This window comes from Fukomys damarensis, unplaced genomic scaffold (assembly GCF_012274545.1).
Source record: "Fukomys damarensis isolate Sample0158 unplaced genomic scaffold, DMR_v1.0_HiC HiC_scaffold_12, whole genome shotgun sequence".
Lineage (NCBI taxonomy): Eukaryota > Metazoa > Chordata > Mammalia > Rodentia > Bathyergidae > Fukomys > Fukomys damarensis.
In genome coordinates, this window is record NW_022900924.1 from 34003337 (window position 1) to 34019989 (window position 16653).

The following is a 16653-nucleotide window of genomic DNA, read 5'->3' on the forward strand; positions in this document are numbered from 1 at the left end:
TCATTGACTCTCAGAGCAAGGCAGAACTTAGTAGTCTTGTGGTAAACTACCCCAGCTAATTGATTGCTCAACACATCTGGTCTCAATGTTGAGAAACTCATTTTCTCTTCAGTTAGCATCATCTGTCTTCAAAGAACTCTAATTATTAGCAACAACAATGACAAAGATGATAGCTAATTTTTATTGGAGTTTATGATGTGCCAAGTATTGTGTTAAGTGCTTGATATAAAGTGTTTTACTTAATCCTCATAAAACCCCTTGTGACACAGATGCTATTACTACCTCCAATTTTCAGATTGAAAACACAGAGGTTAGATATATTTATCATACTTTTTGCACCTGTAGACTAAACTCTAATTTACTTGGCAGCACATAGAATATAGCAAAGATCTCTCAGAGTTAAACCTCAATTGCTTTGGGTTAAATGTTTCTACTTTTCATTGATTTTCTACATTCTAGTTTTTGCAAAAAATGTAGAATAAGGTGGACAGTCTGGTTGAAGGGGAGCGGAGAAGGAAGTGGTTTTTTTTTCACATATAAAACATGGTATCTTGAGGCCTACACATTTTCTTTTGTATGTAATTTTCTTTATTTCCACTCATTCTTTTAAGATGCAAGGCTGATCTGTAGCAAATGAAAAACGTATTTCTGTGTATTCCACCACCAGTTTTATATACCGGTATCATGGCTTATTTTTAGATGTCCACTCAAAACCTCATGCAGTCATAGGCCAGGCTCTTCCAGGGGTGGGGGTGGGGGGCGGGACTGGAGCTAGGGTGTGTGATGCTTGCATCAATGATGTCATGATGGGATCGATTCCTTGCACAATGTTAGGATTAAATGTGAGTGCTACCTGCCCTGATGGTAGCACAGATAAAACATAAGGGACAGAAAGAGGGCTGCTGGGATCAGTTGTCACTTGCTGCTTCTTTGCTACTTTGCTGACTTCTGCCTGCCATGGACAACAGTTTCTACTCCATAATGCCGCCTGCCATGCTCCCTGCCTTGGAGCCACCCAACTATAAGCTGAAATCTCCATAATCTGTACGCCAAAATAAACCTTTCCTCCTTTAAATCTGGTGGTAGATATTTTGTCTCAGCAATGAGAAAAGTAACTAAGGCAATCAACATTTGCAGAAAGTATACACAGTCCAAGAGCTTTGCATTAATAAACTAGAAAGGGTTAGAGGTAATGTAAATAAAAAATAATAATGCATTCCATTCAAAAGAGAAAAGGAACAAAAACAATTATCATTATAAACATCAATGCAGGATGGAAGAATTCACAAAGTCAATGTTTGTTTTTCTTTTATGAATTTATGGATGTCCTTATCAATAGTCTAAGTTTTTAAAAAGATCTTTCTATATTTTCAGGGAGAAGATTATATATCCCTGAAATAATGTACTTATAATTTAGATCATGACAAATATTGGGAAGTAGGAAGAAAATCTTCAAATGGGAAAGGGAACAAAATTCGAATTTTTAAAAAGTCAGCCTGCTTTTCTTTAGCCACCTGCTATCACTGAAACTTAAAAATGAGCATTTTTTGCTATAAGATTAGCCATTTAAAATTCTGCAATTTTATATCTCTAAGACAAAAGATATGGCTATGAACTTGAAGCTTTATTATATTTTAACCTTTAAGGTCTCCCTTGATAATACAAATACTATATGTCTACTAGTACCAGAAAACTGGATGAACCATGGTTTAAAAATGAAATATTTGACTTAAGCCATGGGAAATTACTAAATATGTCTCTATTAGTGTCAAGTTTAGATATCCCACAAGAAGATGCAACATTTTTTGCAATGCTTATGTTAGGATTCATACAGCTTTGTGATATCTAGGGAACAGGAAAGTCACTTAATGGTAGAATTATCATGTTTATCCTACGACATGTGATATTTCAACACACAATCTTCCAATTATATATCACATCCAATTAATGCTGAACTACACTGATATTTCTTTGAAAATGGCCAAATGTGCCCAGTAAGGAGAAAGAAGATCTTTTAGTTAGATGGCTAGTGTAAGAACAAAAATTAGCCTACAGGTTTCATTTAATATATTTTTAGTCATAAAATGAGAACTTTCTTTAGACAAAAAAAAATCTATGATATATTTTTAGCATCTTGCATACTGAAGAAATAGGCTTTACCCCTGTATCTGAATTAGAACTAGTTCAAATAAACTCCCAACACTACGATCATCTCTTCAGAATCACTTGTCTGGAGTCTACCTGTCAGACTATTCTCCTCCCTTGCAAGATACATAATGATCTCATTTAAAATCATAGAGTTCCATAACACTGCAACAGCTGACGCAGTTTTTCCTGCTTATTCTTATAATACTGCTCCTGAGTGATTGCTTATCTACAGAAATGTCACTGTTTTATTTTACTAGATTCTGAGCCCTCCAATTTTTTTCTGAATCACTCTTTCATAGGCTGTGATTTCCAGCAGGACCAACTCTGAAGAAAAGAACAAGAAGGAAGAAGAGGAAGTGCAGGAGAAAGAAAGAAAAAAAAAAAAACCCAAAAATCAAAACACAAAAAACCCCACAACACCACAACTTTCTGCTGGCTATTAAGAAACCCACTGACTCCCCTCTATGCTAACTTTTAATGTCCTGCCTATCAATGAGGGCAGCCGTGAATTAATGCATCTTAGGTATTACTTAATTGGGCTTAATCAAAACATATTGCTTTGTAAAAAAGAAACAAGTTTTGAATACCCTGCCACCTAAATAGACCTCAAATAATAAATGCATGTCATTGAAAAGTTCACTTACTGTTTCATACCTTGTGCATAACTGATGATTTCTAGAAGAATCTGTTTTTCCAGGCATTTGTCGTTTGAGGCTTTCATCATACACTCATCCTGATAGTAGATTTCCCAGAAAATTCAAATATCCCAGCTAGTCTCAAAATCAGTGCCAAAATAAAATGAAAGCAAATGTGCTCACCAATTGGTTAAAACAATGGCACAATGAAAGAGGACCCAGGGCATACAGATTGGGTGAGATGCATTGAGCGGACATATTAATGGTCTACAAGGCAGGCGAAGATCATATTGGGGAATTATGCTAATCCCAATGGTGCAAATCCTTCAAAAGGAGACATTTTGGAGAAAGAACAAAAGAGGGCAAGTGCAGTGGAGCAGTCTGTTTCATATTGCTGTAACAGAATACTTGAGACTGAATAATTTATAAAATGTGGAGATTTATTTTCTGCAGTTCTGGAGGCTGGGACACCCAAGGCTGAAGGCCTCAAACCTGGCTGGGGTCTTCTTATTGTATCATGACAGAGGAGAAGGCAGGCACGTAAGAGCTTGGACTTTTGTACCTGTGACTGTGGGGGAAAAGTGAAAGGAGCTAATTTTTATGAAAAGCCCTATTGTGGTGGTCAACTAACCCACTCTTGATAACGACGTTAATCTACTCCTGAGGGCTCTGTCCTAGTGATCTAGTCACAACTTCAAGGTTCTAACTGTTCCATCTTTTAATACTGTTCTGTCGGGGATAAAGTTTCCAGCACATAACTTTCATGTTTCGTTGGATACATTCAAACCATAGCCTGAAGAAGGACTGGAGTGGCAGGCAGCTGAAATGAGAAAACAGGAGTAAACAAAACGACAGTGTCGGGAGCCAAGAGTGAGAGAGGCAAAGTTGGCAATTAGCTAAGAGGGAGAAAAGTCTTGGTGTAGCAACAGGCCAGCTGTACAACTTTATAGCATTTTGCTACTTTGCTGTTTTATCACAAAATACACATGTAATATAAAATAACTTTGAAATCCAGTGCATAGTTTAATTTATAAAATAAAGGGTAAAGATAAAAAATTAGACTACCTATTTTACTATTTAATCTATTTCTCACAATGTTGCAAATATTATATGTCGTATAATATAAAATAAAGAATATTACAATGGAAAGCGGACTGATAGTGGATTAATTAGAGATATTCAATTGAATTCAACAAAATACATTTTTCCCCCTGTGGTAAAATTTTTCCTTCCAAGTGATCTAAGGCAAAATTTGTTGTAAGCAGAAATTCTCCTGCCGATGAGAGGAAGCTCCACCTCTGCCCTTGAGCAATTAAATGTCACCGTTCATTTAAAGCTGTAACAAGAGTTGTCGAATCAGCCTGCAAATCTAGTATTGCAGAACACAACCTTTTGTAAGGGTCTGAGTGGATGCATCATGTGATGAGTTTGTAGAATGACCAGTTAGTTAAATTTATAAAGATATTCCTTTACTAAAATTAGTTTAAGTCTTTGGGAATTGTGTAGCTATGCAAAATGGAGGGGAAGGAACGTAAGCCTCTGGGGTTCCGAGGACTGAAGTTTTTCTCTGTTTGGTAGCCTTTTCCCTGTGGGAATGCAAGCTGCTCGCCACAGCTCAGGCGATCCGGGGTGCTTACTGTTTCTCCCTGTCTTTGCTTTTGTACTTTGAAGAGATAAAGCAGAGAGATGTACAGTGGTCTCACTAAGTGTAAATAGTTGCAAATGCTATAAATAGTTAAAACTGCGTTTCTTGAAAGAGATTAGTTCAGTTACTCTATTCGAACTGGAAAAAAAATCTTAAACAATGATGACATATGAAAGACTGAGAATCACTCTAAAAATATTAGAAACACCAGTATAAACTGTTAAACTTTCCTTTTTTCATATTATTTATGTCAAATATTGGTCTATTTTGTTATCTCTATACCAGAATGTCCTTTTAGAATACTTATTTAAATTTAAATTAGTAGGTTTCAATGTGACGATCTCACACCTGCATGGAGTGTGCTCAACTGTACCCCTTCTTCAGCTTTTGTGTCTTATTCCTTTCTCCTCTGCCCTCTGACCCCACTTATTCCACAAATGAGAAATATGATACTTGTTTTTCTGAGACTGGCTTCTTTGGCTTAGGACAATGTCCTCCAGTTCCATCCTTTTTGCTGCAAATGACAGGATTTTATTCCTCTTCAGAGCGGAATAAGACTCCTTTGTGCCTATACACCACATTTTCTTCATGCATTCAACGGTTGATGGGCACGTAGGCTAATTCTATATCTTAGCTGTTGTGAATAATGTCTCAGTAAGCATGGGCATGCTGTTATCTCTTTTGTATGTTCATTTCCGTTGAATGTATGCTCAGGAGTGGTACAGCAGGATCATATGGTTGTCCTATTTTTAGCTTTTTGAGAATCTAATTTGCATACCCACCAAAAGTGGATAAGGGTTTCTTTCCCCCCACATCCTTGCTGATATTTGTTATTTTTTTCCTTCATGACAGACATTTTGACTAGGCTGAGATAAAATCTCAAAGTAGTTTTGATTTGTACTTCTTTTATGACTGAAGATGTTGAACACTATTTCACATTATGTATTTATTCAGGTCATTTGACTATTTACTGAATGGATTATTTTGGTGTTAAATTTTTTTTTGAGTTCTTCATATATTCTGGATATTAACTGGTGATGAGTGAATAAAGGGCAAGATTTGCTCCAATTATGTAGGCTGATTTTTGCTCTGTGATGTTTCTTTTGCCGTGCAGAGCTTTTTTGTTTGATAACCACGTTTGTCAATTTATGCTTTTATTTCCTAAGCTACTTCAGTCTTGTATAAACTGTTGAACTCTCAAATTAGAATTTTGGTTGTATTCATAAGAATAATTATAGAAGAAAAATTGTATTTAAGAACAGTAGAATAATAATCACACACAAAGAACGTATTCTGAAAATAGACTAATGTATGACTTCAATGCTCTGGAAACACTGCAAATTCTGTAAAGTTAAAAAATTACTAAACATACATGTATAAGAAAATGTATTCATGTTAACTAGGTATAAGAAAATATGACTTACAGTTTTAGTGAACTAAATTTGAAGAGTTCTGCAAATTGCTCATTTGGAAAATTGATTTTTCTGGGATTTATATTTTCATGAATGAAACTATTACCACTTTCTAAAGATGACAGTGTTTTAAAAAACTGAAGTAAGGGGCCGGGGATTTAGTTCAGTGGTTCTGCCGCCTGCTTCACAAGCGCAATGGTCCCGAGTTTGATCTCCGGTACCAAAAAACAAAACAAAACAAACAAACAAACAAAAAACCCGAAAAAACAAAACAAAAAACTGAAATAATTGTCCTCATTTAAAAGTCAAGAATTTCCTTGAAACTGCTGAGTTTCTACTGTGTCTTGAAGACTCAAAGATCGACAACGCTAAGCCTACATCCCTACATAGCAACACTAGATGGATTGGACTCATGGCCACTTCCTTTGGAAAGGCCCTACTGTGGTGACCACCACGTGGCCAATCTGTTTGAGATTTATGCCTGTTTTCCTGGTATGATTCTTAATTTCCACTACGGCAAGTATCTAGTTTGAAAGATAAGTTATATAGTTGGTGGGCTCCAGTTAATTGTAGTCCACAGAACACTTTTTTAATCTTATAATTATCATACTACACACCTTCTCTGCCTCAGCTTGCAAGCCTTTCATTATGCTATTCCTTTTCGAGAGTCCCTTGTGTAGTTCACTAATTCATCAATGATGGACAAAGGTTTCATTGCATTTCGACCTCTAGTTTTGTTTATTTTCTGTGTACAGTCTGGCCTTAACTATTCTTTACAATGTCATTTTTTTTTTTTTTTGCCTTGTGGATCTTCATTGTAGGAGACATTATGCAATCACATCATCTTCAAAACTATGTGCATACTGTCATATTTATCTTTCAACCTGGATTAATAATTGCTTTTTTAGTGATAGATTTTTAATTTTTCCTCATTGAGTTATCGGTACATTTTAGGTGTATGGTACAGTTACATTTATTATTGGGATCTTGTACCTTTACATGACAGGTCTTGGTTCTCATTTGTTCCTCTTGTCCCTGCTCTCCCAGCACCCTCTCCTCCCCTCCCCATTTACAGATATTTTATTTCCATTTTTTCATGATAGATTTTTTTAAAAAGTAATTTTATTGGTACATTTTAGGTATACAATATAAAGACATTCATCACTGGAAATTCTCACCTTTACATACTCTATCTTGATTCTTATTTTCCCCCATTCCCTGCCCTCCCTTTCAACCTCTCTACCCCTCCCTATTTGCAAAGACTGTTTCACTTTTCAAAATTTTTTCATATTGATTCCATTCCCCTCTTCCTTAATTTCGTATAATAACTTCTTAGTGCTAGAGCTGATTGTTTATCAACCACATACCAACACAGACACAAAAACTAGCTAAGTTAATTTTCACCCCCTAATTAGTGCTTAGTATATTCTGGGATCTGAGGTAGTTGTTGAACATTTGGAGATGAAAGACATTGAAGGCCATTCATTCTGTCAAGAATCATTAGGTCTCTTTACAGAATAGTCTTGGATTTTCTTTTGTTTTATGTCTCTCTATATCTTCTCATACTATGTTTCTCATGAAGGCAATGCCAAATGTTGTGTACATGTGTGTGTGTGTGTGTGTGTGTGTGTGTGTGTGTGTGTGCATATGTGTTTGGGGAGAGGGTCAGATTTGAGGAAAGACATTCTACAGCAATACTGATATTTTTATATGCATAGAAACAGGGAGATATTAAAGGACTGGGCTACTTGATACTTCAGATAAGACCTCACAGGTGACTGATTCCTGGGAGATGAACCGGGAGCTGTGGTTACAGCATCCTTAATTTAGTTTGGCAGTAGAAAATGTGATTTCATCAATTTGACCAGTGTCAGCTATCTCTCTTCAAAGGTGGCCAGGATTCCTACAGAGCCTAAACTGTAATACAATATCTCTAATTTCATTCAGTTCCTACTACCGATGTATTCTTTTTCTTTCTTACAATAGAATGTTACTGAAAGGACATTAGCATATAAAATGAAAGTTCTACCTATTGTAGCCTATTGTAGCCACAAAGAAAAACCATGATTTTCTCCAGTCTCTCCCATTGATAGCCCTGACTCTTATGAAGCTGTCTTGGGAATCTTTCCGACCTACTAACCAGGAATTCCTTCCTGGTTGAAGGTGGTTAGGTTCAGACATCCTCATTCAAATTTCCCACAGATGACTCAACATACACTATTTTGAATGAGATACTGGGTAATCCATTTTATTGAGAATCATTTTTTAAAAATTTCCTAGGTGGATAATAATGATACTATTTTGTATTTGGTAGGTGGCTGTTGATCCAAGAAAAGTGACTACTTGACATAGAGGAAATGACATCAGTGTGTTGACTTATAAATATGGTTTAATATAATTTGTTTGTAAGAACCCTGAATTCTGGTTTGTTTTGTTTTTTGGTACTGGGGATCAAACTTGGGACCTTTCGCTTGTAAAGCAGGCGGCAGAACCACTGAGCTAAATCCCTGGGCCTTAAAAACTCTGAATTCTGAAGAAAACTACCCAAATAGCCAAGAGATTGGTTGATAAAATGCTATAAATATCAATTTATATTATAAATTTAATAGCTAAGAGGCACTAAGATATTCATGTTCTAAGTTCATATCATTCTTTCCTTTGGGTGTTAGAAGAGATGACAAACAAGGGCCAGCCTAAAAATACAGTACATGTTTAAATTAAAATTATTATTACAGTAAAGAACACATTGCCACTAATACCTATCAGAATAGCCCCTCCTTCAGTTGAAACATTATCCCATCATTCTTGCTACCTTCTGAAGCAGTTCTGGAAGTCTTCCTCATGAGTGTTTTATACTTATGATAAAAAATATGATGAATGCAGCCTCCATATGCCATCCAATGGAAAAAGCAGGCTCAGAAAAGTAGATGTGTCCTTATCCACTTTTTTGCCAGACCTAGCACTGTGCAACTTTTGCCTCTTCCCCAAAGTCAAAGTGACCATGAAAGGCAAACATTTTGAATCAATGAAGGACACTGAGGCCGCCATGACAGTGCAAGTGAAGATATCCATGGAAGAAGACTTCCAGACTGCTTCAGGAAGTGGCAAGGATGTATGTTCGAAGAATGTATGTAGTGAGAGAATTTTGAGGTGGCAATGTGTTTTTTACTGCAATAAATAAAAAAATTTAAACACATATCGTGTTTGATCACACCTTGTATGTTTTATATCAAGGGCTGTAACTGCCAAGGAAACCAAAATGAAAAGCACCTGTATCTGATAATAATAATTATGTCTACCCATCTGTTGGGGTCCACACCAATATAACTAACAATCATCAGAGAGTTTCTCAAGGAATGTTGCAAAGTCAGTCAATAACTGATACTTAAAGATAAATCTAGTTCACTATAGGGAGATACAGATCAAGAATTGTGGAATAACCAATGCCAATTTTATGCAGCAAATACCAACATATTCCTAATTTTCAATTTATTACTGTTTTTTTTGGGATCACAAGGGATTTTTGTCATATTTTGGCTCAGAAAGTTATGCTTGAAACAATTTATTTATGGCAAATGATTTGCTGGTATCTATCTTTTCTAAAAAGAAACAAAAATGTTTGAATTTGGGGCATTTGCCAGTTTACAAAGTTTCCTGGTATAACTTATTCCTTATTTTTATCTATAGCTACTTATAATTTATACCTAATTTCTCCTACAGTTAACTGAATGCCTTCAATTCCCTAAATATTTAACCATCTGTTCTTTAGAGACTGTATAAAAACACCACAAGCAGTTTTTTTACTAGTTGCAATTTAGGTCTACTAGTTGCAACGTAGGCTTCTATTGATCTTTTGGTTAGATTCAAGAAACATTAGTAAACTACCTCTTACAGAATTCTATTTTGCAGATAACGGTTTCCTGTTTATGCCGAACCTTGCTATTAGTTTGTAGTTAGTGATCTTTATAAAAACTCCCTTTTTGAAGTGTGGGACAGAAAGATGCTCAGCATCGTCTGTTAATTTCCCTCTTATTCACACAGTTAGGAAAAGTGTATGGATAGAAATAAGACACAGGGATAATTCGGTGGAAAAAAAAAACAAAACAACCAGGAAGAAGTCATGTGCTAGGCTATTAGTTAAAATTCATTCAAGAAATAGCATAGAAAAAACCAGAATGTAAACCATCGAGTGAAAAGACCTACTTTAATATTTCAAGGTGGATATTTAACACGCATGTAACAAGATGTTCCATTTGGCAAAGTGAGATTAATTGTGATTAACTCTGTCATTCATGTCCATCGTTTGAATTCAGGCCATTCCTGGAACCATCTTACACGAAGGGAATTCTTTTGAACCTAGTACTATCAATTTTTTATTCTTCACTTAAACTCTTGGCTTTCAATCTCAAAAACGGTATTTTTTATAAATGTTTCAAAGACAATAGAACCTGAAACCTAGGCACACCGTCCTAGATTTATTATTAGGAGCTATGTTCAGAGTAATTCTAGAAAGTATCCACATTTTGTCACTAAATTTCTAGAGAGGCAAAATGGAGGAGTGGTAAAACGGAGATTAGGACACAAGAGAGATTTGTCAAAAGGCAAAAGAATGTGGTATAAGGAGCCTTACCCTGGAATTAAAACAAGACTTGGCTGTCCCCTATAGTGCTGAAGGTGGTACAAGATCCTTGTAATTCTTTGCCATAAGTTTAGGATCTGGGGATGAACTGTAGTGGGGGTTGCTCTAGTAGGATTCTTTTTAAACTCGTTAGTGTCCAGGAGGCAATACTGTGAGGCTTCTCTAACAGCCTTTGGTGTTGTCTGTGACCATCTCCTTTAGAAATGAGCTTCTGGTATCATTTCTATGTGATTAGATTTCATCTCCAAAACTCAAGAGTCACAGAATTGTATCATTACAATTTGAACCGGGAACATCCTCAAGAGTAAGAGGTCAAGTTCATTTCTAATATCTATGGAAGCTTTCCCATCACTGTCAGTGACCTTGTGGCTGGAAAATTTGAATTTTGCTAAGAGCTATGAACATGGAATAGCTTTAATTAAAGAAAAGGATAGTCAATAATTGTTGGTTTGACATTTATAAGACAATAATTTGAGTAAAATTATATTCCATGAGAGAAATGGAAAGTGCTCTTATGCTATTACCAGAATCTGAGAATAAAATTAATTTAACTTTAAATAAATCTTCACAAAGTTATAACAAACATACCGGGCAGCTTCTGAATATCTCTCCAGACATCTAAACACTGTTGCTTGACGAAGATGGTTTCGGAAATAGGCTGGGTTTAAAACAATGCTCCTGTAAAAAAGATAAAAGAAATGCAAATGTTATTAGGCTTTTAAAAGACAATTACCAGAAGTGTGTAGGAATGACATCACATGAATTCAATTTTACATGCAGTTTTAAAGGATACTAATGAATGAAGCCCTTTATTTCTTCCTGTAATTGTCAGTTAAGGCAAATAAACAAGCATTATTAAAAAAACAAATTAAGTTTGCATCATAAAACCAACTTTGTAATACTGATATCTTTTATAGATCCAATAATGACAAAGAATTTAAATCCAACTTACATTAGACATAAATCATGGTGCTATTTTATTTGCTGGTGTTAATAAATCATGCAAAAACCTTAAGTTATGTATGGTTTGTTGTCTATTTTGAATGAAAGAGGAGATCGTTATCTGCTGAATTTCAGTTAAAAGACAGGAATGCAATTTGGTTGACATGTATATCTGAATGACCTAATTAGGTTGTATGTTTTCCCCCAGCTGGATTGAGCAGTGTTTTGAAACCCTGTATGATAAGATAAGGCAGCTGGTCTCGACCTTGCCCATTTGGGTGTGAGCCTGTCTTACTTTGGGCCTCCTCTCATAGGTTCGACTCAGATAAAATGATGTATCCATCTTTGTCTGCTCACTCTTCCCTTGTGTCCTTGAGTTCTGGAGTCTGTTCAAAGACAGATGAGGAGATGATCACTCTCCTGCTGTCTTCTTTCCCTAGGGTTAAACTGGTAGACGTCCTCTTGCTTGCTTCCTTGAGCGCCTATTCAGGTTGGGCGCCATTGTTGGCATTTGATGGGATGAGGTGAACTAGACAGATGCATTCCATACCCGTCATCAGATGGGAATCGGGATGTACCATTAATGAAAACGTTAATGTAGCTTCCACTATGGTTGTTGATATGGGATTCCAAAAGTTACCAAACCTACACGGGGTTACTAAATAACACTTTGTGCTCTTGTTTTTACAAGCTAATGAGAATCACTTGGAATTAGTTCATCACTGAAGTAAGTGGTTCTTAGCCTCGTTTATTTTTGAGAGGTGAATAGAGGTTTTTGAGAATCAGAAGAAAAATGTGAATCTCCTTCCAGAAAAATGCCCATAAATACAGTTGCCTAACTTTTGGGAACTCATATAACTATTTAAAGGCTATTCATGAAACTGTGGGTTAAAAAAAAACAAGAAACATGCAAACTAAAATAATTCTATTCCCAGAAGCACTTTTTATGAAAAGGCAAAAATGGAGCAAATTATCATTCTGTCCCATGAAAAACTGCAGAATAATAATGTGATGAAATGGATTGATTATATAATTTAGTTCATTTAAAACACAAATAAGCAGAAACCTAATGGGTTTAGATAACTTTCTAAAAGCACATATGCCTAGTGCGTTGAATAGTTATTTCAAATTTGTGTTACAAATTGGTCAGATATTTTCCATAAACATCTCTAGCTAGAGAATTATACATTGCCATTGTACTATACATTACTGTCTTACCTATGAGAACTTCTAAATTAGGAGGGAATAAATTAATGAAGTTTTGCTATATTCTGTGACTAACCATTTGTGCCCAAAACCCCAAACATTAATCCCCTTAGAAAGTAGGTCATTTTGCTTTGATGAATTCTGATTAAAACTTTGGAGTTTAAGAATTATCATGTAAAGCTGGGCATGGTAGTGCACACCTGTAATCCCAGCACTTGGGAGCCTGAGGCAAGAGGATCGCTGTGAGTTTGAGACCAGCCTGAGCTACATAGTGAGTTCCAGGTCAGTCTCAACTACATAGCGAGGTCTGTCTCAAAAAAAAACTAAAACAAACAAACAAACAAACAAACAAAACTGCCATGTAGCTTCCTTTGATATCAAGTAGATATAAAACTACCATTCATATATATTATTAGTTCAGAAAAGAGTATGTTTCCAAAACATTTTACATATTTTATCCCTGTAAAACCAAGCCAGAGTGGATAGGAGCAGAGTTCTGTTGAAGGCCTGGGTTTTGGAACAGAATTTGTTCTTTCATAATTTACTCTCTCCTCTTACTTTATAATCATTCATTCAATTAAGAAAATTTAGTAAGCATCTATAAAAGTTATGGAATAAAGTCCTTCATAAAGAGATACTTGTAGACTTGAACATCTCTTTGCCCATGACAAGTATTCTTCCTTTGAAAAACTAATTTCCAGACTAGATCTTTTTCCCAAAAAGATGGTTATGTCAGAGAAAAGGATGGAGAGCTGTGATCTAGAATAATGAGAGAAAGGTAAAAAGAAAAAAGAGAGAAAGAAAAAAAATGGAGGTGGGAGAGGAAGACTCAAAGTGGCTTTCGATGTAGGTCAATGAGGTTTTTTTGTGGGTAGTGAGAGTTGGTGAGGTGGACACAGTAGGGATTATTTCAATGTGATTTTTAAAAAAGACTTTAAAATTAGCTTGAAATTCTGAGCCTTCTGTGATGTTGGAGAAATATAAGCAGGCAATATGAGTCATACTGTAAGACTAGACTAAGTTCATTTTCCTTTTGGTGTGCTAGGAATTGAACTCAAGACCTGACACCTGATAAGTAAATGCTCTACTATTGAGCTATATCTCCAGATGCTATTACTTAATTTTTAGATAGTCTCATTAAGTTGCCCAGCCTGGGCTCAAACTTGTGATCCACCTTCTGAGTAGCTGGAATTATAGGTGTGAGAATACCATACCTGTTTTGGACTAGGTTATTTCAACCATCACCATACTCTGCCCTGTAACATGAGTCTTAGTATAATAAGAGAGGCCCAAAGAAGACTCAGACCAAGTCTCTACCTTGAAGGTGAAATTATAAGAGTATTTGGAAGTTTTGGAAGAGATGTTACATCTGGTAATCTATTATTTTTGACTCTTACAGTAATTGCAGTTTTCATTGTGTGTTTATACCATGCTCCTATTAGATATTTGGCAACCATGGTGCTAGTGAGGTTTGAAAAGCTTAGTTTTTACACTTTTATTAATTTATTGATGCTTTCAAAACTGACATATCCTTTTAAACATATATTTTATGTTGTGTGCAACTTGTAGAGGAAATGATGATTCCCCTTTTACAAAGTTCTTAATCGTTTATCATTCAATGCTATTTGGAGGAGTTGCAGGAGGCAGTCTGTGATCAAAATGGACAATCTCCCTGGGCTACGGGGGGAAAAAAAAACTGTAATTGTAATCAGAGAGAGGTTGCTGTGCTGATTAGTTTGATTTTATCACAGAGGAAATAACTCTGATTTAGCTATGCTGATAGGGCTGTTGGTAAAAAATGAGAACCATGTTAGACAGAGTGGCTAAATCATAGGAGTGATAGAATATAGGAGAATAAAGTTAGTGTCAGTAACAGGTAACACTGCTCACTTGGTTGATTAACTCATTATAAGACAATGGGATCATGTACAAAAATAAACATTATGACATAAAAATTTACTAAATCAATTTATGTCAGAGCCATTCTACATAATTTTTGGGAAAAATAATTTCCACAATTAAATTATTATTAGGCCGTGTCTTGCCTACTGGCCAGCTATAACATGCCAAAACATAACTCCATTTTTGCCTCTGGCCACATGAGACCTCAATGGTCCCATGATACCATGACACTCAAGGACAAGATTACATCAGCTGAAGACATCCTGGTTCCTTGAGAACTGAATTGCAAGAGAAAGGCCATTCACTTGGAAGGAACAAATTCCTTATCACCTTAACTCATCCTCCCTACTCATCCTAAAAATGTCTTTGCTCATTTTAACATCTTAATCAGCATGAACTTCTCATGGACCTAAGATCCTCATTAACATAAGATCCTCACAGTCATAGGATTATGGATAAGCTCCAGCCATCTGGTAATTTCTCTGACTATAAGATCCTTGTCAATTTAGGGTTATTGCTGCCCTTTGAGTCATCTGTTACTTCCTATTAGCCCAATAAATAGTGGCAAACTCAGGGTACCTTCATCTTTGCTGCTCATAGCAGCATTGATCATTCCCAGAACCTAGTTTCTTCTCTAAATCTTGTTTCCTGTCTTTATTCTTTATTTTGGCTGGTGCTGTTGTGACTCACAGGAGACCAGGCCCCACTGCAGAGGTTCTGGTAATATCACTTTTCCTGGTTACCTACACGTTTATAACTGTTTTGTGTCTTATGCTTTATGTGATTTCTACTTGTGGATGCTTTAAATTTTATCTTTATATTATAGCTCACATACCTTTATATTTGTACATGCGTATTCTGCTAAGTTCTAAGTTTGTCAAACAAAATGTTCAAATGGGAAGTGAAACAGGGAGGAGGGAGAAAGGAAGAAAGGAACAAGAAAAAATGTGAAAATAGAAGGAAAAAATGGAGACAAAGCTTTTGTACATAGGAAGGGGGAAGGGGCTTGAGAGGGGAATGGAATAAAATAACATAAAACCTATTAAAAAAAAAACACACTGAGGTCAGGATGTAAATCTCTTTCAGTAGTTGTCCCAGATTTCCTTAGTCACTTGTCAAATAATCCACCCTTCTTTCAGTGAAAGAAGTTCATATACTAAGTTCATCGGCACACCTGAGTCTATGCCTGGACCTTATATTATTTCTTTTAATCTGTCTACTTCCATGGCTGAACATGTCTTAGTTATTATTATTTTAAAATCCATTGAAATTTCTAGAAAGAAAATAACTATCTAATGTCCTCTTTGTGAAATTTCAGTTAGCTAATATGGCAAATTTATTCCTCTGGATGAACTTTATAATCTTCATTTAAATTGTCAAAACATTATTTGATGGTTTTCGTTGGTATTAAACTAATGGTATTAGATTAAGTACAAAGAATAGACATTTTATACCCTTTTTTTCCCATCAGGAATGTGACATTTCTCTTCTTTGCTTAAATATTCTTTTTTGTTTCCTAGTAGTGTATTTTTCCTTCAACTTTTTAAATATAAAAGTTTTACTAATGTACTAGTTCTTACATTTGAAAATCATATATGAGAATAGAGTATAAATACATATACACAAGTGCTGTACACCCATACATATATACACATACATGTTTTATTACTAAAAATGATTAATATTACCTAAGATTATACTAGGCATGCGAAGTACTGATTCCCTTCACAAACCTACTGAATCTGCATTTTTAAAAAGATCATAGGAAAAGAAAATCATAGGAGTATCTGTGTGTATATTAATGTTTGAGAGTCACTGCATATACAATGATATTGTATTGTTTCTTAGCTTCTTATTGCTAGCATTTAGATATGTGTGTTAAAAGCTTTTAATTTTTATACTTTCAAATTAATGTTGATGTTTAATTACTGCTTTTCAATATTCATACCTATTTTTCTTAATACATAGTCTAAGAGAATAATTTAAAGAAATGAGATCTGGGAATGCTTCAATATCATTGATATGTAGGGTTAGAGATCAATTTGAGAAAAAATATGAGTATACTTGTATTATTATTTTCAAAGAGTTATCAGAAATAAATGTTTAATTTTTCCAAATGTCTTT

At 35.3% G+C, this 16653-nt stretch overlaps 1 protein-coding gene across 4 annotated transcripts in view; it reads right to left on the reverse strand.

Annotated features, from left to right (window-relative positions):
- The window catches only part of Spata16 (spermatogenesis associated 16), a 233323-nt gene that overhangs the window by 114909 nt on the left and 101761 nt on the right, over nucleotides 1-16653 (reverse strand). For all 4 annotated transcript variants that reach the window (XM_010632414.1, XM_010632415.1, XM_010632413.1 and 1 more), the window contains one exon: nucleotides 11068-11157. In XM_010632414.1, coding sequence (XP_010630716.1) covers nucleotides 11068-11157 — 90 coding nt within the window. The remainder of the gene's footprint in view (nucleotides 1-11067; nucleotides 11158-16653) is intronic.